Source organism: Phoca vitulina, unplaced genomic scaffold, assembly GCF_004348235.1.
Source record: "Phoca vitulina isolate PV1807 unplaced genomic scaffold, GSC_HSeal_1.0 scaffold118, whole genome shotgun sequence".
Lineage (NCBI taxonomy): Eukaryota > Metazoa > Chordata > Mammalia > Carnivora > Phocidae > Phoca > Phoca vitulina.
In genome coordinates, this window is record NW_022589821.1 from 863243 (window position 1) to 882336 (window position 19094).

The 19094-nt window shown below is 56.2% G+C and overlaps 2 protein-coding genes across 3 annotated transcripts in view; both read right to left on the bottom strand.

Moving 5' to 3' along the window:
- Positions 1–1718: 1718 nt before the first annotated feature.
- Positions 1719–6957, bottom strand: SLC27A3 (solute carrier family 27 member 3). Of its 2 annotated transcripts, none has more exons than XM_032398655.1 (10): positions 6303–6957; positions 5788–5997; positions 5329–5487; positions 4640–4764; positions 4203–4397; positions 4003–4050; positions 3674–3714; positions 3352–3449; positions 3101–3231; positions 1719–2775 (listed from the first exon to the last, which is right to left on the bottom strand). In XM_032398655.1, exons 1-10 carry the CDS (start codon positions 6883–6885, stop codon positions 2599–2601), a joined length of 1767 nt encoding a protein of 588 aa, XP_032254546.1. In that variant the 5' UTR covers positions 6886–6957; the 3' UTR covers positions 1719–2598. The 2 variants fall into 2 exon arrangements, with proteins under 2 accessions (XP_032254546.1, XP_032254545.1); XM_032398654.1 differs by having other exon boundaries at positions 1723–2775; positions 3674–3872; positions 4003–4093.
- Positions 6958–7431: 474 nt separating this feature from the next.
- Positions 7432–19094, bottom strand: part of INTS3 (integrator complex subunit 3) — a 42047-nt gene continuing 30384 nt past the window's right edge. The window contains 16 exon segments of the mRNA XM_032398649.1: positions 7432–8894; positions 8999–9155; positions 9247–9319; positions 9445–9545; positions 9851–10018; positions 10921–10969; positions 11343–11456; positions 11824–11899; positions 12632–12700; positions 13744–13897; positions 16311–16430; positions 16619–16663; positions 17628–17731; positions 17959–18013; positions 18433–18562; positions 18880–18999. Of these exon segments, the coding sequence (XP_032254540.1) occupies positions 8817–8894; positions 8999–9155; positions 9247–9319; positions 9445–9545; positions 9851–10018; positions 10921–10969; positions 11343–11456; positions 11824–11899; positions 12632–12700; positions 13744–13897; positions 16311–16430; positions 16619–16663; positions 17628–17731; positions 17959–18013; positions 18433–18562; positions 18880–18999 (1613 nt within the window). The 3' untranslated portion in view covers positions 7432–8816.

The following is a 19094-nucleotide window of genomic DNA, read 5'->3' on the forward strand; positions in this document are numbered from 1 at the left end:
TGCGCCGAGACGCGAGCGCGCCCAGGAAGCCTGCAGGCCGGGGGGGGGGCGCCCGGAAGTGGCCGCGCCGCCGGCGCTTCCGGCCTTTCCCGAGCGGGTCGTGTGAGGGGGCCCCGGGCCGGGAGCTCAGCGCCGAGCGCGGGCGGTGACCCGGTGCGTCCCGCGGCACAGGCTGGTCCTGGGCCGTGCGGGCCGTGCGGTCTTTCACGACGGCCCGCCTTGGCTCGGTGCAGGGAGGCGGCCGCAGACCTCGGAATCCCACGTGGTCTTCACACGTCATGAACTCTCCTTTCATCTCTTCGGTCGCGTAAAATGCAAAATCCATGCTTCGCCCCCTGGCTGTACAGCGCCCGGCCCCCGCGCCCACAGCCGGGGCGGGCTGGGGCTCCGTGTCCGCCGCCCTCCCCTCCAGCCGCCCGGAGCGGGAAGCACTAGAGGCTTAGCCTGGTTCCTCTTTGCAAGCTGTCTCAGCATCCCATTCCCATTTATTTCAGTGGATTTTTTTTTAAATAACCTAATTCTTCTAAGATTTAATATTTTTAATTGTGGTAAGTGGACAACTTAATTCTTTTGGATTTAAAGCATGCCTTTTTGCAGCTGTCAGTTTCTACTGCTGATCACATCTGCAGAGGCTGCATCTTGAAGACAGATGCTGGTCCCCGTCACCTGCCTGAGCCTGGGGACAGAATGCTCTCCTCCGGCTGTCTTTGCGAAGTGTTGGCTCAAGGGCGTGCACCAGCCCGGTACCACTGACGCTATGCTGGTATTTGTGGGTCTGAAGAGGGAGGCCTGGGGACAGGATTCAGGCCAGCCACTGCTCACTGGAAATACGTGACTCATACGTAATTTAAAATTTGCTAGTAGCCACATTTACAAAAGTAAAAATAAACAAGTTTAATTTTAATGTTTTATTTAACTCAATACATCCAAAATGCAATTTCAACATGTAAGGAATATCAAATAAGAATATAAAATTAAAAAATGCATTTTGGGGGGTACTAAGTCTTTGAAAGCTGGTGTGTGTTTTACACTTCCAGCACATCTTGCTTTAGCCACATTTCAGGCACTCAGTAGGCAGGTCTAGTGGCCACCATATTGGACATCGCAGACTTGGGTGAAATGGAACGGGTTGTGGAGAAAAAAATGTGTGTGATTCCATGAGGGAAGAGATGGCTCCTCAGCTCACAGTCCTGGGAAATGGGCTGAGTTAAGGTTTTTAAGAGGGCAGCTGCAGGACGTGGCCCTGCCAGCCAAGTGACACACCTACCCAGGCCCCCCGTGGCACCCCCCCATACACTTAACTATTGCACTCTTTCTGGCCGAATTCGGTGAACGGAACGAGGTAATTCCTCATTTATTGGTCAGTGCGTGAAGTCACCTGCACCTCAGTGTGCACCTCAATTAGTGTGTTGTTGATGCTGAATTGGGTTTTCTGATGGAGGTTGGGGTAATGCATATGTTTTAGAACAGGACTTAGCCATTGGGACCCGAAGTTGGTGGGGCCCGTCCCCTGACCTCTCATGTTGGGGAGAGGAATTTGAGGGAGAAAGACAGCTCAAGGGAAAGTAACAAAATATGTCGAGGACCCACAGCTCAAAACAGAAGGGACTTTACTTAAAAAAAAAAAAAAAAAATCTCTACACCCAATGTGTGGGTCAAACCCACAACCCTGAGATTAAGAGTCCAATGTTCCACTGACTGAACCAGCCAGGCACCCCAACAGGTGGGACTTTAGTTTTAGGGGAAGCAGGAGTTTCATCTAGATGATGAACCTTATTGATGCTTCATTTGGAGGCTAAGGACAGGCCTTTTTCCTTTTGAGTCCCCCATTCTTCCTGCTGCCACATGCACTGTGAGCCTTGCTCCCAGGAAAGCCTTCAAAGTCTCCTCAGAGCCTGAGGGGCTCCAACCTGGGCTGCTGCTCTGGGAATGTAGGACTAAGATGAGGTAAAATTAGAAACATCTGAGCTGGCGGTGCTGCGTGGCTCCACCCTTTCCCCCTCATTGACTGGCTTTATCAGAGGCTGTGAGGGAAGAGGGGTGTCTAGAGTACCCTTTTCCTCAAAATCAAACCTTTGTTTTGCCTGGTTGACTCTTCTCCAGCCCAGCCACACCTGCGTCTGTGGGGACGGGCTGGCCGGCCACAGGGAGCAGCATTTCCGTGCCTCTGTCACCTGTGCCATTTGGTCAAGGCCTCCAGTCCCATAGCTCCCCCGACAGAGCTGCCCAGTGCTCAGGGCGTGAAGCTGGGGTGGGCACACACAGCACAGACTGACACCCACCACCAGGGGCTCTCCAAGGACAGGGATCACACGGGGTCACCTGAGAGGAAAAACACTGCGGTCCAGACGCGGAGCTCAGGCCCGCATAAAGTCAGGGCAGAGGTATGGGGCTCTGTGCCAGGAAAACGCAGTTCCACAGACAGGGAAGCCCCAAACCGCAGATCAGAAAGACAGAGCTAGACTGGCTCTGGTCCCGTTTATTACAAAATAATGATTCCAAATCTGGTATAAAAAAGACGCCAGACAGTCCCCAGTACACCTGCCATGCCCCCAACCCACAAAGTCGCTCCCTCAGGCACCTGAGCATGCGGGGCTCTCAGATGCGAAGGTCCCCAGCCAGGAGGGCACTGTACCGGGCAGGTGTGAGGGGCAGGTAGGCACCCCCAGCCTGGTCCAGAACATAGAGGGGGTCAGACAGTGTGCTTGGGTCAAAGCCCTCCTTTGTCATCCGCACCTTCTGCTGCTTGAAGGTCTCCGTGGTGGCCAGAGAATCCTGAGGGGCATCAAAAGGAGCTGAAGGAAGGCATATTCTGCCCAGTGGTTCAGGTGAGTCAAGGGACTGAAGTTTGTCAAGGGGCAGGGAAAAGGAGGTATGAGGTCAGAGTTTAGGGGACGGGGTGACAGGGAAGAGAAGGAGACAAGCCTGGAGGAGGGCAGAGGGAATGAAGGGGGGCAAAGGAGTGCATGTCTGGGAAGGAGCTGTTCTTTCTCTTCACGGAGAGTATCACGTGAGGATCCCTGTGTGGGGTCTGGGCGCCACCAGCTGCTGCAGATAACCGGGGCGGGGGGGGAGGGGTGGAGCAGGAGCAGCTGATTACCTGGAGCCTTAGGAATCGAGGCCAGGCATACGGTGGCAAGTTCTCAGAAACATGGGCGTAGAGCTGCACAAGGTCCAATGAGTGGGGGGGACGTAGAACCAGGGCCGCCATTCCAGCTCTGCCTTCGTGCCCTGGTGGTCAGTGGGGAAGGGTCAGCTGTGGACCACCCTCCGGCTTCATGTTCCCTGGGCCCAAGTAATACCAGGTCAGGGCAGTGGGCCAGCTGCCTCCCACCTCCCGTGTCTTGGCACCTGGCACGGTGACTCCGTAGACGTTCACCTCCTGAAGAAAATCCAGGGACTCCAAGGCTTCCGCCACCTCAGTCGTGGCCACGTTCTCCCCTTTCCACCTGCAAGAGGGCAGAGATCCTGGGCCTTAGAAGGTGGGTGGGGGAAGACACAGGGTGCCAGATGCTCACAGAGAAGAAGTGTTCCAGAGGTCTGTCTGACAGGAGAGGTTAGATGAGGGGCTGGGTTTGGGTGTGTTTGGGTGCAAGTTAGGGAGATAGGTTTAGGGGCTTTGGGTCACAGAGATTGGATGTCTGGGAAAGGACTCAAAGTCACGGACAGATACCTGAAGGTGTCTCCAGTACGATCGTGGAAGCGGAGAAAACCCTGGTCATCGCAGACCAGCAGGTCCCCAGTGTTGAAGAAAACATCCCCAGGCCGGAAGACATCCTTTAGCAGCTTTCCCCGGCCCAGCTCTGGCCCCCCAGCGTAGCCCAGGAATGGGGACTGCTGGCTTACTGGGGCCACCAGCAGCCCTGGCTCACCTGGCAGAGTCACTGGGGTCAGGGGTGACTGCCCACCTCACCCAGAACCTCCTGCCCCTCACCCCACTGCCTAATCCCAATCCTCCTTTGCCAGCTGCACCACCCCCACCCACCCCACCTGAGCACGAACCTGGACATGTGGCCACACAGTGCCCCTGAGTGTCCCGAATTGGCTCCCCTGTGGTGACATCATAGCGAATCAAAGAGAAGGGGAAGACATGCTGGGGGAAGGGAGACCCAGGCACTGGGTCATTTCAGTTGCACGAGCCCCCTCCCTGCCGGCCCCCACCTTCCATGGGATCCCCAGTTTCTTCCCCACCCTTCCCTTACCTTGTAAAGCCAGGAAGCACGTCCCACAGCACCCAGCTGTCCTGTGTAGTTGAAAGTGGCAACGTTGCCCTCTGTTAGTCCGTAGGTCTCCAGCACCCGCAGGGGCCCAAAGCGCCGCACAAAACGCTCCCAGGTGTCCGGGCGCAGCCCACTGCCCACCGCCAGCCGGACCTTATGTCCACGTTCTGCCTTGCTCTGAGATGAGGAGAGATGGGCAGAAGGTTCACCCCCAAGACGCCAGCTCCCAAAAGTGAAGTCCTGTTTCCCACTCCCCTGGAGCCCCTTCCACGGTGACCTCACTCAGATATCCTGTCATCCCAGGCCCCTCACCCCACCCTGCTGTTCTCTTCCAACTCCCAGACCACGGTCTCAGCGTCCCCCATGAAGTGCCCATCTCCCTGCCTGGGCAGCTCTGCCCTGGACCTGTGCCCACGCACCGGGGGCTGGTTGACAATGTATCGGCATAGCTCCCCGATGTACTGGAACACTGTCACCCTGTGCTGCTGGCAGTCCTCCCAGAACTGGCCAGCCGAGAACCTGGACTTCAGCACCACTGTGGCCCCTGCCAGAAGGGGAGGAGGGGGAGGACGGTGAGGTTAAGGGCTATGGGGGCGCCCTGACCACCTCCTTCCCAGACGCTAGTCCTCAGTGCAGTGTGTAGTCCCTGGGAAGGCCCTGCTGGGACACTCAACAGCAGGCCCAACTTGGCCTTCTTCCTTTCCCACCTGTGCCTCAGGGAGGTTAGTGCCCTTTCTCTACTTCCTGTCCCCACATAGTCCGTGCTCCGTACCCTGCCCCCAAGTGCCAACCTTCTCCATCTGCTTCTTCCTGGGCTGACATCCACAGCCCTTCCCCACCCCGACCTTGGAGTCTGGAGTTCTGTGAACGATGTGGCCTCCCTAGCCAGTCTGTAGGTTGTGCAGGTGATGGTACTCCGCTGTACCAGGAGCCCTCGGAGAGTAGGCCCCTGCCCCCGCCTTCCTCTGGATTCTCTACCCTGAAGGACTCAGGAAGCATCCCGAGGTGTGCATACCACTTAGGTACTTAATAAATGTTTGCTAGAAAAAACATCTGCTGGAGGACTAAAGGTGGGGGTTGGACTGGGGTGGGAGTTGGGGAGACTGACCAATGCCCAAGCAGCCCACAATGCCCAACAGGGAGCCGGACATGTGGTAGAGTGGGAGGGCAAGGTAGATCACATCCTCCTGGTGGGCTCCGCACAGCTGGTAGAACGCCTGGCACTGCAGAATCTTCAGGTGACTGATCCGAGCAGCCTTGGGGAGGCCTGTGGGTGGTGGGGGGAGACCCGGGGAAGGGTCTGAGCTTTAGGCCCTGCCTCCCTCTGCCCCTGGTTTCCCAAAGAAAGAGGCAGAGGCAAGGCTGAAGCTGAAAAGAAGGGAGGCCAAGCTGTCCTGGAAATGTGGGAAGTTCAGGGAGGTGGAGAAATTAGTATGATCCTCGGGACCAGCATGGAGGGGCGGGGGGGGGGGTTTGGAGGAGTGGCCTGGAAACTGAGGCCATAGTTCCTGTCCCCAGCCCCTTGCCTTCCTCTGCCTAGTTTCTGGGAGGTAAGGCCAGTGCTCACCCGTGGTGCCAGAAGTGAAGATGTACAGGCACGTGTCCATTATGCTCTGGGGGGCAGACAGGTACCCCGGCACTGGCTCATCCACTTCAGTGGAGGCCTCAGCCAGCAAATCGCTGATTCCAGCAGGATGGGTTTCAGGGCCTGCAGCCCAAAGACGGAGCCCCATGGCTCTCAGGGCTGGCAGGTCAGGCTCCAGGGACTCCAAGAACTCTGGATGAGGTGGGAAGGCATAGCTTGGGGACCCAGAATTCTCCACCCCACAGCCTATTTGCAACCCCCCCTCGCCCCTCCCCACCACTTCACTGCTCTTGGGCGAGAAGAGTATGAACATCCCATCACCGTTCTGGAAACCAAAGACCCAGCTCCATCCCTTCGCAAACCCAGACTCAAATCCCCAAGCACCCTTTCCGAACCCCCTCGAGGAGGCTCGGCTTCCTTCCCCCTCCCCGCCCCCCACCGACGCGCCCCTTTCCGAGGCCGGTCCCGCCCCCGCTGGCCTCGCGCTCCGGCCTTACCTGGCGCCAGCACGAGCGCGCGCGCGCCGCAGCTGCGGAGACAGTGCAGGAGGGGACCTCGGCGCAGGGCGGCCGGCACAAAGGCTGTGCGCAGGCCGGCCTTGGCCAGCCCGAACCAGAGCCACAGGAACTCTGGGCAGGCGGGGAGGAGCAGCGCCACGGTGGCCCCGGGTGCCAGAGGGGCCGCGGCGCCGGCAACTCCCGCGGCCCGCTCGTCCTCTGCGCCGCCGCCGAGCTCCGCGTCCCATCCCCGGGCGCGCAGGAAAGCGCGCGCAGCCCGGTTGCTCTCGCGCTCGGCCTCCGCGTAGCTGAAGCGTCGCGCGCCGTGAATGAGGAAGATGTGTGTGGGGCGCTGCCGGGCCAGTTGCGCGAGGCGCCAGGCCAGGCTGCAGCCCCCCTCGGGGCCCCTCGGGTCGGCGGCGGCCGCGGCCAGGGCGCGCGCTCGAAGAGCCCGTTTGCAGCGTAGGGCGCGCACCGCGAAGGCCAAGTCGGCCGCGAGCCAGCGCAGCCGGGGCCAGAGGTGCAGCTTCCGCAGCATCAGGAGTGGCAGCAGCAACAGGGGCAGCAGCAGGAGGGCGGCCATGGTGGCCCAGAGACTCCCTTCCGAGAACGGGCCGCTCGCTTTTGCTCGGAGACCTCTCCCTCTTGGGAGCGCGCGTGCGCCGGCACACGCCCCTTCCCACCCAGCTCCCCCCTCCCCCCTCCCGGTTCTCCACGGGCTGGGAGCCGAGGCCGGGAGTGCGTGGGGGGCGGCCCCGCGCTCTCCGCCCTCCCCACAGCCGCGCTCCGCCCTGTGCGCTCTCCCTCCCAGACAGCCGGCGGCCCAAACCCTCCCAGGTCCCGGTTCAGGTTTTCTCCCCCAGGGCGCTTCTGGCATCTGGCCGAACTGTGGCGTCCCGGCTTAAGGATGCCATTGCTTTCCCCCAAAACTGGCCGGAGAAATCGGCCCCTTGCCCATTTGGCGCTGCAAGACCCGGCCCGATTGCCAGACCCGTGCCCTCCCCCAGCGCCAGCAGCAGCCCCAGGGGATGGCTGGGGGCCCAGCCAGCCAGAGTTCTGGAGGGGCGACTGCGGAGGCCCCTCCTTCCAGGCAAGGGCACAATAATTGGGGCCAGCCAGTGAATGCTTTCCATCCTGGTTTTAATTGGGGCAGAGAGAACGGGAAGGGGAGAGGAAGAGGCCTCCCGCGACTAAGACTTTTAAAGGAAGGAATAACAGCTTTGGAGAAGGGGACACTGGATTCTGCAGGAGCCCTCTGTCCTCCGCCAAGACCTCACTCCTCTCTCTTCCGTCGGCCACCCAGCCTCCTGGGCAGCCTAGGGGATTCTTTTCTGCTGGGACACAGGGGACGGCAAGTGGCCAGACTGTGGAACAAAGAGGGTTGGTTCCTTCTTGCTGGTATCTGAACTCTCCCCACCAGGCCTACTTCTGTCCATCAGAATCCGAGTTGGGGGCATCCTTCACCCCCAAGCAGTCCTCCAATAGTTGGTAAGCACACAGATCTACTAAGACTCACTTTCGGGAGCCTCTAGTTTCTTGACAGAGAAGTAGGGTTCAACTTCACGGGAGATGGTGCCTGGACAGGTCAGTGCCTGGCCCACAGCCCCAGTGGCAGCAGGAAGTCTGGGCAGGAGGGGGGCGGCAAAAAGTCCCTCCTGCTCCAGACAAGGGGGTGTTCGGGAAGGGAAAAGGGGAAGTTCTGAGGCCACCAGCGGAGCGGGGGCAACCAGTTAGGTGCACAGGGTAAGAGCACCTGGGCCAGCAACTCCAGCACAAAAGAGGTTCTGGCTTGTTTTATTGTCATTTAAAAACTTTTAAAACGCGATTATCTCTGCCAAAAAAACAAACAAACAAACAAAAAACCCCAAAAAGACAGAACCGAGGAAATGGGACCATTTGACAGTTCTGTGGAAGTCTCTCTCTGGGAGTCCCAAAGGCTCTGGCCTCCCTCTCCCTTCGGTCCCTGCCTGAACTCTTATGGCATCTGCCCCATGTTGAGGAACAGGCAGGCAGCTGGACCACATCACTGATGAAATGCCCATTTCACACGGGAGGATGGAGAGCAACTATAAAATGCCTGTTAGGAGCAAATCAAGGCCAGACGGGGAACATGTGGAAGGGGCGTCCATACACTGTCTTCACTCCCATCCTGGCCTCTCTGACCAGCAAGCCCCATCTGCCATTTCTCTTCTCTTTGGGAGGCTGGGGAGGGGCAGGGGCTGAGGACCTGCACCAGCCCAGATTTCACACAGCCTCTGGCTTCAGTGGGACCCAAGTTGGTGGGAGCAGCAGTGTGATGGGGCTGGAGGCGCCTGGACAGGAGGGAGCAGGGGCTGGGGCTGCATGGCAGCTTCTCAGGCTGAGCCAAAGGAAGCAGCTCATCCTTCCCACCAGGCGAGCCTTGGGCAGAGGGAGAGGGTGTCTCCCCACTATCTCCCCAGCCCTTATTAACCTCTGATTCACCAAGGAGGGGAGGGCAGTCCAACTGGGGGTGGGATGGAGGAACATGGGGCCTCAGTCACTGTCAGACCCCACTGCAGAGGACCCTTTCCGTTTCCGCTTGGTAGGCTTCGGTTTTGTGTCTTCTTCCTCCTGGAAGAGATGGGGGGGCCGGTCATTAGCCTGAGCAGCTACTAGTCCCAGCCCCACCCGCTCCCACTGTTCCTGCTGCTGAGCACAGAGGTGAGGGCTCTCACCGAGGCACTGCTGGAGCCTGACTCTTCCTCAGCATTGGGGGGCTGTGTGGCATTCTTTCGACTGCGGGGGCTGGACAGAGCTGCTTTTCTCCGGCTCTTGGGCGGCTTGGTGGATGAGTCCTCGTATTCCTCAGCCAGGGAGAAGAGATCGCTGAACCTGAGAGAAAGAACACACCCTCAGCACATTCCTCCCAGCCTCTTCTCTGTCCTGGGCAGGACCCCTCCCCCACGGCTTCCCGAGGCCTTACTTCATCTTGTGGGCCTCGTCACAGCTTGCCTGCACGTGCTGCAGAGCCTGGAGAATTGGGGTCTGGCTAAAAACTAGAGGGAGGAGGAGGGAGAGCAGGGAAAGAAGGACAGTGAGCGGTCCAGAAACTCACTCAACTCTCCTGCCCCTGCCCCCACCCACTCTAGGGCTGGTCTGAGCCAGGGTCTGCCACGCATACAGTTCTGCTTGGTGTTGGTCAGGTTGAGGCGTAGGTTGTCCAAGTGCTCCAGGATCTGCTCCAGAGTCAGCTGGGCCAGCTTGCTGCTGGAGCTCCTCAGGCTGCAGGGAAGTCACACAGCCAGAGTCTGAGCTTGCAGGGAGGGCTCCAGGAGTGTGGGACACCCTCCCCACCAGGGCCCCTCCTGAAGACAGACGCAGCCCATATGGGGAAGGATGGGGTGGAACAGGGACCAGCCACCGGGCACTAGGGAAAGGGGGAAGGGCCAGAGTGGGCCCATACACCATGTAGCTTCAGACCACTAGGTGTCACCCACTAACCAGGAAGGAACTGCCCTGGTGATGGCCTGTGGACAGTGGGCAGCCCTGCACAGGGCCCACGTCCCCCCTCTGCCTCTTGCTCCCACCTCTGCCTCTTGCGCGGGAGGCTGTTGTTCTTGATGAGCAGGGACTTGATGTGCTCGGCCAGCAGCTCGTCATGCTTCATGCACCAGTGCCGCAGGATGCTGGTGGTGAACTGGTCGTCAGGGTGGCAGGGCCTGCTCAACACCATCTTCACCATCTCCTCGCTGGGCCTGGGGGTGTGAGAGGAGTGGAGGGCACCCTGCTCACACAGCTTGCCTCAGGATCCCCTGGTCTCTCCCACCTACTTACTCCCCAAACCTCAGCCCCCTACCCCCACCCGCGTTGCTGCAGCTTCCTGCTCTCACACCCTCTCCCTCTTCTCTCTGGGCCAAGGAATGCTGGTTTCATCCTTTGCCGAAGCCAGGAGACACAAGTGATTCTTCAGTTTCTGCAGTAGCAGCTGGTATGTATACTGGGGGGCGGCTCACCAAATCTCTCCCACCTTGCCCAGAACAGTCAGGAAATGGGCCAGGGAGGCAAAAGGACCACACAGTATCTAGCCCGAGAAGGCGCAGGGGAGGGGGCTGGCAAGCCACAGCCCTCAACCTGCCCACTTCCTTTAGGATGTTCTGTACCACTTCTAGTCTCTCGGGCAAGAGAGCAGAAAAGGTGGAAGGAAGGCAAGAAGGTAGAGAAAATACACAGCTGCTGTCCTACTTATCTGGGCTGTTGGGAAAGTGCCTGTGCTGGAGGGTGGGGTGGAGGGGCCTCTGCCAGCTCCCCCTCCAGGCCCCACCCCTGTACTCTGACCCAGCCTCCTCTAGGATTAGCCTAGGGTGGCCTCAGCAGAGTAGGGGTGGGGAGCAGGAAACCAGGATGTCCGGTCCCCACCCCCTACCCCCTCCTCCCAGGGCAGCTCCTGGTGGGCAGGGGCGTAAAGTCAAGAGGAAGCCCAGATCCCAAGGGAGCTGCATGTTTGTAAATCATTTTAGGGGAAGGGCAGAATAAGTAGATGTCTACAGTAGAAAAAAGCATGGCCAGCCTCCTGAAGGAGCAGCCAGGAACCCTTTACAGGATGCTCTCTCTCGGTATGCTGCGACTGGGAGCTAGAGTCCCCGGAAGTAGAACTCACTTCTCTCTTCGGAGCTGAAGCAGCAGGCAAGACAGGGCCTCTGGGTGCTCTGTGGGGGAAGGCAGAGGCTGCTCAGAGGGGTGTAGAATTCCAAGAAGAATCTTGGTACCTCTCCCATCCCCCGGTTAATAGCCACTCGAAGGAGCAAGGACAGTCTTCCCCATGGAGCCAGGAAGAACAATCCCTTACTTCTAGAAAATCCCGAGCGGCCTGAGCCCCAGCTCGTGCCTGGCTCAGAGTGGGCCTGCCTGCAGGACTCATCTGAAGTGCCTAAGTGACTGACCAGGGAGCCTGGCCTTCCGGACTTCGCTGGGAGGGGCAGCAGTGGGTCTGATCACCCAGAAGCCTAGGGGCCTCAGCCTTGCCCCAGAGGGACTGGGACGGTCCTTCCCTCAATTCTCCCTACCCACAGCCCTACTCACCTTTGTATTTGAGGTGCTGCAGGATGGGGATTATGGTCTCCAGGGGGATGTTGTGGGCCAGGAAGAGCTGCCAGGCACAGTACTGCTCAAAGGTCTCCCAGTCCAGGCTCTGGACTGCAGGGGACAGAGAAGGGGCGTGCTCGCACTTGCGCTCTCTCTCCTTCACACACACATAGGGCTAACTCACTGACTAATAGCATCCCAAGCAGGGGTGATACACAGGTGAGGACAGTGACCCCAACACTACAGATACTCTCCCTTTCCACACAAAGCATTATTTTCAAAGACTTCACTTCACTCCTATAGTCCCACCAGCCCTGAGCTTAAGCAGATCCAAAAACCCTGCCCAAGACCACAGAGCAGGGCAGAGTGATGGTCTACCCCATTCTAAGCCCGAGCCAGCTATGCTGTTACTAGAAAACATCCAGGGCTGCCACACGTCTCTTCCCCCCCGGGGTGCCTGCAGGGTCTGCTCACTTACTGAGTATGTTGAGGACAGAGTCCTTTCGAAACATAACCAGGTTCCCCATCATCACGTGGCAAACCAGCTCCTGGAGCTGAGGAGGAGGAGAAGGAAGAAGGCAAGACCCATTGGTTCTAAAAGAAGCCAGGAAGCCAGTATGGAAAGAGAAGCAGGAGGGCTCACATGGGGAAAAAACCAAAGGAAGAGAAAACTTGGTTTAAAGGCATGGGGAGGTCTCTGAAGGATGCAGGGGCTGGCGAAGAACAGGTGAAGGCTTGTTTGGGGCAAAATAGTTAAAGAAAACCATTAAAGTGGTTTCCATGCCCTGATAGCAGAGGGAGAATGGACAACTTGTCTACCTCGCCCTAGTTTGGGCCCCAACCCACACCAGCCTGTGCCTGAGGAGGAGGGAAGGGCCCTGGGAGGCTGAGTCTGGAACAGAGGTGTGGGTAGGAGAAAGGCAAAGAAAGAAGGGCTCTTCTGTCATAAATGGGGCAAGTGAGTGGAGAGGAGGAGCAGAAATGGGACCTCAGTTCGGCACAAGAACGCACAAGAAGAGCTGCAGCCTCCGGGGCCCTGTACATGGTGGAAAGGTCAATGGCCTGATCATTTTCATCCTGAGCCAAGGGGATGGCCAGTTCAAAGCTAAAAAAAAACCCACCTCCTAGCTTTCCGTGTGGAACGGGAGTACCCAGGAGAGAATGAGCCCCGCCTGCCTCCCTGGGATCCATTTCCCTTCCAGCCCCCAGGCCTGAAGTGCACACAGGTGCAGGCCCCCCTCCCCCACCACTGCCCAGGCCTCCCAGGATGACAGCTCCTTGTGCACCTGTGCAGAGTCAATAACAGCCACGATCATGTTCAGCAGCTCGCCGCTCCGCAAGGTCTCATCTGGAAACTGGGCAGAAAAAGAGGGAAGCTGGGGCAGGAATCCAGGGTGCACCCCTTGACTTGTACCTCATAATCCACTCCCCTTTCTTCCCACATGCTCAGGGGATGGCTGGGTTAGCCAGATGTGGGGTCTAACACAAATACCTAAACAAAGATCCAACAGCTGTGAAGCTGGGACTCTAACTCTTCCAAAACCCAAATTTGCTATTTGTGTGCCCACAGCATGAGGAGTGTGTGTGTCTCAGGAAAGCAATGGGGAGCCATCTAGAGATGGAGCTAGAGCCAAAAAGGACTGGCCATGACTGGTGAGTGCTGTGTGGCAGCAGTAAAAAAAATAAGCATTTGCATCCCTGGCAGTAAAAAAAATCCAATCTATATTAACCCTAAGCCAAAGAAGAGAAGGTGCAGAGTGTGAGTGTTTGGGGTGCATGACAGGCAGGCAGGACCCCTTCTTGGGGAGGCCAGTTTACCAGGGAGGGAGCAGAGGAGGAAACTGCCACAGGCTGGGTATGTGCACCCCTCCCCCTGCAGTTTTTGGCTGAGATCACAGTTCCTCCTGTCATGCCCACACCCCGTGCCCTGATTTCCCTGTTCCCAGGAACCTTCACCAAGAGGAAGAGCTGATACCTCCTCTGATGTCCCAGTTCCTAAAGAAGACAGTGAGTGAATGAGGGAAATGAAAGTCGAGTCTCCACCACAAAGGCCCTGGTCTTTGGGAACCACTAGAGAAACTGAGAGTGAGCAATCAAAAGGCAAGAGGGCCTGCAATGTGTGAACGTGGATTTTGTTGGGGCCTGTCCTGGGTCCAGAGGATGGGGCCAAGGCTGAGAAGCCAAGTGTAGAGGCCCAGACCCCAACTCACACCACAAAGCACAGGAAAGGAATTCTGTGGGTTTTAGACATTTTTAAACCTTTAATGGGGGGGGGGGGGGCATGAGCAGGTGTGGTGCTGGAAAAAAACAGCCTGCCGAGGCCAGCAGGAGTTGTATGCAGAGATGCACAGTCTCGTGAGCCCGTCCTGGACAGCTGCCCTGCCTCAGCGGCACTGACCTCTGTGTAGATGGAGGGCGTGAGGTGGCACAGCAACCGCACATCGTCTTCCTGGCAGGCCTTCATGTCCATCATTAAGCAGGTGTGCAGGTCACCCAGCTGCGTGGCCTGGGCAAATGACTCGTACAGGTTCATCTTCCCAGCAGCGGCTTTGCTGCAAGAGCAGTTGGGCCTAAGCCAGCATCCAGCCTCAGCATCCAGCCTCAGACATCCCCTAGGTAGGCCCTCCTCTGCAATCCCTTTGCTGCCCCTGATGCTCTGGGCTAATCAGTCTCATGGCTTTCCCCTGCCTTCCTCAAGAGCTTTGTAACTTATAGAAACCAGGACACAATTTTCTTTCTCCCCATCCTTCCCCAGTGCTCCAGACAGGGCACTGACCACAGTTAATGAAGCTGCTAACTGGTGAGAGTTGAACATAGGAGATGGCTCAGCTCAGGCTAGAAAGCTCGCTTCCTGATTTCTGGGCTCTGAGCAATGAGGACAACAACACATAGAGGCCCCCACCTCACATCACGTACAAAACAACTCAAAAGGGGTTATAGGCCTAAATGTTAAGAACTGAAACTATACAACTCCTAGAAGACAACACAGGAAAGGGGCGCCTGGGTGGCTCGGTCGTTAAGCGTCTGCCTTCGGCTCAGGTCATGATCCCAGGGTCCTGGGATCAAGCCCCGCACTGGGCTCTCCGCTCAGCGGGAAGCCTGCTTCTCCCTCTCCCACTCCTCCTGCTTGTGCTCCTGCTCTCACTATCTCTTTCTCTGTCAAATAAATAAATAAAATCTTTTTAAAAAAAAAAAAGAGAGAAAAAAAACACAGGAGAAAATCTACATGACACCAAAAGCACAAGTGATGGAGAAAAGATAAATTGTACTCTTCAAAATGTAAAACATCGGGGCGCCTGGGTGGCTCAGTCGTTAAGCGTCTGCCTTAGGCTCAGGTCATGAGCCCAGGGTCCTGGGATCGAGCCCCGCACCGGGCTCCCTGCTCCACGAGAAGCCTGCTTCTCCCTCTCCCACTCCCCCTGCTTGTGTTCCCTCTCTCACTGTGTCTCTCTCTGTCAAATAAATAAATAAAATCTTCAAAAAAAAAAAATGTAAAACATCTGTGTTTCAAAGGATGCCATCAAGGAAGTAAATAGACAACCCGGAGAATGAGAAAATATTTGCAAACGTTATGTTTTGTAAGGGACTTGTATCCAGAATATATATAAAAAAAAATCTTAAAAATCAACAATAAAAAGATGAATAACCCCAATTAAAAAACAGGAGAGGGGGAGCCTGGGTGGCTCAGTTAAGCGTCTGCCTTCGGCTCAGGTCATGATCCCAGCGTCCTGGGATCCAGCCCCGCATCCGGCTCCTGCTTGGCGGGAAGCCTGCTTCTCCCTCTCTCACTCCCCTCTCTCACTGTGTCTCTGTCAAATAAATAAATAAAATCTTAAAAAAAAACCACACACACAAATAGGAGAGGAGGGGCGCCTGGGTGGCTCAGTTGGTCAAGCGTCCGACTCCTGGCTTCGGCTCAGGTCATGATCTCTGGGTGGTGGGATCGAGCCACGCGTCAGGCTCTGTGCTCAGTGTGGAGTCTGCTTAAGACTCTCCCTGTCCCTGCGCCCGTCCCCACTGCGCACACTCTCTCTCTAATAAGTCTTAAAACAAAAACAAAAAACAGGAGAGGATCTGAACAGACATTTCTCCAAAGAAAATATGTAAATGGCCAATGACAAGCACATGAAAAGCTGCTCAGTATCATTAGCCATCAGGAAAATGCAAATCAAAACCACAAACCCATTAGGATGGTTGTAATGAAAAAGCTGCACAACAACAGGTTGGGAAGCCCGTGAAAGCACTAGAAGCCTCGCCCACGGCAGGTGGCAACGGAAACTGGCTGCAGTCACTCTGGAAAGTAGTTCGGCAGGTCCTCACCAAGTTAGAGATGGAGTTACCATTCGACCGGCATCTACTCTTAGGTATATATACCCAGGAAAATTGAAAACCTGTGTCCAGGTAAAAATCTGTATGTGAATGTTCACAGCAGCTCTTTTCACAATAGACAAAAAAGTGGAAACAAATCAAATGTCCATCGCTGGGTGAACGGATAAACAAATTGTGGTATACCTAGACAGTGGAGTATTATTTGGGCATAAAAAAAGGAAGTTCTGACACAAGCTACAGCGGGGATAAACCTTGAAAACATTACACTAAGTGACAAAGCCAGTCATGAGAAACCACACGTTGTATGATTCCATTTATACGAAACATGCAGAGTAAGTAAATCTATAAAGACAGAAAGCAGATCCGTGGTTGACAGGGGTGGGGTGAAAGGGACAACGGGAAGGTGACTGCTAAGTGGGACGTGGTTTCTCTTGCAGATGATGAAAATCTTCTAAATTAGCCAGCAGCAACAATTGTACAACTTGGGGAATATACTTTAAACCACCGAATTGTGGTTTTAAAGCTGTTATTAAAAAAGACACACGGAAGGCGGTGGTGATGCGAGCCAAGGGCGGGGATCAGCCCTCGCAGGAGAGGCGCTCCAGGACACCTCCTCCAGCGTGGGGACATACCCACCTGGCCCTCAGGTAGTACAGCAGGTGGTAGCCGATCTTGGGCTGTTTCTGATACAGCTCAGAGAGAAGATCCAGAAGCAGAGAGAAGCTGCTGTTGTCTTCCTGCATTTGGCACAGGTTCCTGGAGGTGGGAGGTGGGAGGAAGGGAGCAGAGCTGTATGTAGGGCAGACTCTGCTGTGGAGGCATGAGCCACCACTGCATATCCCTCCCCTCTGGAGAAGGAGTCCCATTACCCTCGGACAGAAGCACAGGACTGCTGAGAGGAAAGACGGAGGGCCCAGCAGTGTCTCCTACAGCTGGATCCTTACCTAAATATTAGGTAGAGAGGCTTTCCCACAGACTCCTCCAGGGACCTGCAAGAGGAGGGTGACATCTAAGAGTCCACGTGAGTAGAGAAGATGGGCTGCAGGCAGACATTATGGAGGCTAGATGCCAGCCTGCTCCTTTCCAAACCAAAAGTCAACTTCCTGCTGCCCCAGAGGCTCGGTCACAGAGAAGACAGATTCCTAACATGCACCACAGTCTGGGTAGTGACTATCATTGAAAATGAGATTCCTGGGGTGCCCAGCTGGCTCAGTTGGAGGAACATGCAACTCTTGATCTTGGGGTTGTGGGTTCGAGCCCCCATGTTGGGTATAGAGACTGCTTAAAAATAAAATCTTTAAAAAAAAAAAAAAGAGGGCCGCCTGGGTGGCTCAGTCGTTAAGCGTCTGCCTTCGGCTCAGGTCATGATCCCAGGGTCCTGGCATCGAGCCCCGCATCGGGCTCCCTGCTTGGTGGGAAGCCTGCTTCTCCCTCTCCCACTCCCCCGCTTGCGTTCCTGCTCTCGCTAACTCTGTCAAATAAATAAATAAAATCTTAAAAAAATAAAAAATAAAAAATAAAAAATAAAGAAAATGAGATTCCTGCCCTTCTGGGAGGGTCCAGGCAAGGGTCCAATCCCACCTACAGCAGCAAGGGCTGGGCACACAGGAAGGGGCCCTAGTCTCTGCCCCACGCTCTGCATTCAGCAGACAAAAATGAATCCTTAAGTGAATCAGCACACGTGAGAATAAAAAACAAGTAAAGAGAGGGGCGCCTAGCTGGTTCAGTCGGTGGAACGTGTGACTCTTGATCTCAGGGTCTGAGTTCAAGCCCCATGCTGGCTGTAGAGATTGCTTGAAAATAAAATCATGAAAGAAAAAAAAAGTAAAATAAGTGAAGATTATTTCTCTCAAGTCTACAGCAAGATGCCTCCTGGACTAGGGCTCTAAGAACATACTTCTGGCTCCCAGAAGCCAGTGGGTAGGTGGAGGGGTCAGGAAAGATAAGCCTTACTCCTCGGTGATCTCCTCAGGCAACACCTCCCCTCGAAAGTGGGCCTTGAAGAGCTCCTGTAGGCAGGAAGCAAGGACAGACAGCTGCTCCGAGTCAAAGTCTTCCTGGGTGGTGAGACAAGTGAGCAGGTATCACCACGGGACCCAAGCCTTACTGCCCCCACGACCCGGAGCCTCTGCACTCAATCTGCTTCCACCTCTAGGATCAACAAAGCCCTACACCACCAGAGGGGACCCATCTTGGGGACGGGAAGGAGTCAGCTGCCTGGGTGGGGGAGTTCTGCGCTGCGTGGGCTAGGCTGCTTCCTCCTCAGGGGATGGGATCTCCTCACCTCTAGGACCTGGTCCACGATTTCCTGCATGACCTCACACTGGGCCTCGGTGTCACTGTAGTGAAGAATTGAGAGGAAATCTCAGGGACATAAATGACAGCAGAGGGCAGGACACACAACCAGCAAAGCACACTCATGCACAGACAAAACAAAGGAGCTCTGTATGAATCCAGGCTTGGGTCAGGGAGGCTTTAGGGCAGAATTTGCTACTCTCCAGGCAGAGGCCCTAAGGAAAGGAAATCCCCATCATCCCACTTTGGTTCTCAGAGACTCTTGTCCTCAGAACCTACAGAGTGAGAACTGCATGCTGGGGAACGAGGCTGCCTTCCCCCAGCCCACACCCCCCAACCCAAACTGCAGAAGGCACATCACGGAGCTTCTACTACCTCTCCATACTCCCCACCACCCCACCAGGTAGCAGGGCGAAAGCCTGGGGCTGAGCCTCCTGAGGCTGAGGGCAGGAGCTGCACCTACCTCCCCTTCTGGAGCTGAAGCACTTTGTCCCTTAGGGACTCATCCAGTTGGTCAAGGTAAGGCGTGATATCGACTGGCTCCTCCACAACTGTCTCCTTGATAGGGTGGAAGCGAAACTCTCTCTTCTTTCCTGAAGGGAATGATTCAGGAGAGCGGTCATTTGCCCAGACACCAGCAGCAGGGACAGCCCCACACGCCAGGTGTGCATGTGCCCTGGACGTGGACACACCCAGCCTTAGGAGCACACAAGGGCAGGGGCCACTCCTCCTTCCCTCCCTCCTGCTTCAGGGCCAAGGGCAGGGCTCTGCGCCCTGGGGTCCCATCCAGTAACCCTGCTAACGAGACTAACTCGGGGCCAAGGCAACAGAGAGGCCTCAGAGAGGCTGCTCCTGCCACCTGGTCCTCTTAGGGGTGATGCCACCCGAAGCCCCTCGCTGCTGCGCCCACCTCTGCTGCTGAGGTCCTCCTCATCGTCACTGAAGGCTGCCTCTGCGTTGTCATAGCAAGCCTCGTCCTTGTCTGACATGTGGTTGTCCATCTCCACGGAAACCGGCTCCTCAAGTTTGACTTGGGAGGAAAGAGACAAGGCATTTGATGGTCTCCTGTGACCTAACATGCCTAACTTGGGGGACAGGTGGATTACAGACCCTGGAAGGACAGAC

What these genes read in the sequence shown, in the direction of transcription:
- SLC27A3 (XM_032398654.1), bottom strand. Translation starts at nt 6,885, where the DNA reads ATGGCCGCCCTCCTGCTGCTGCCCCTGTTGCTGCTGCCACTCCTGATG. An exon ending in CTTCACTTCTGGCACCACGG is followed by an intron (nt 5,488 to 5,787) that starts GTGAGCACTGGC and finishes CACCACCCACAG; the next exon opens with GCCTCCCCAAGGCTGCTCGG. An exon ending in ACATTGTCAACCAGCCCCCG is followed by an intron (nt 4,398 to 4,639) that starts GTGCGTGGGCAC and finishes TCCTCATCTCAG; the next exon opens with AGCAAGGCAGAACGTGGACA.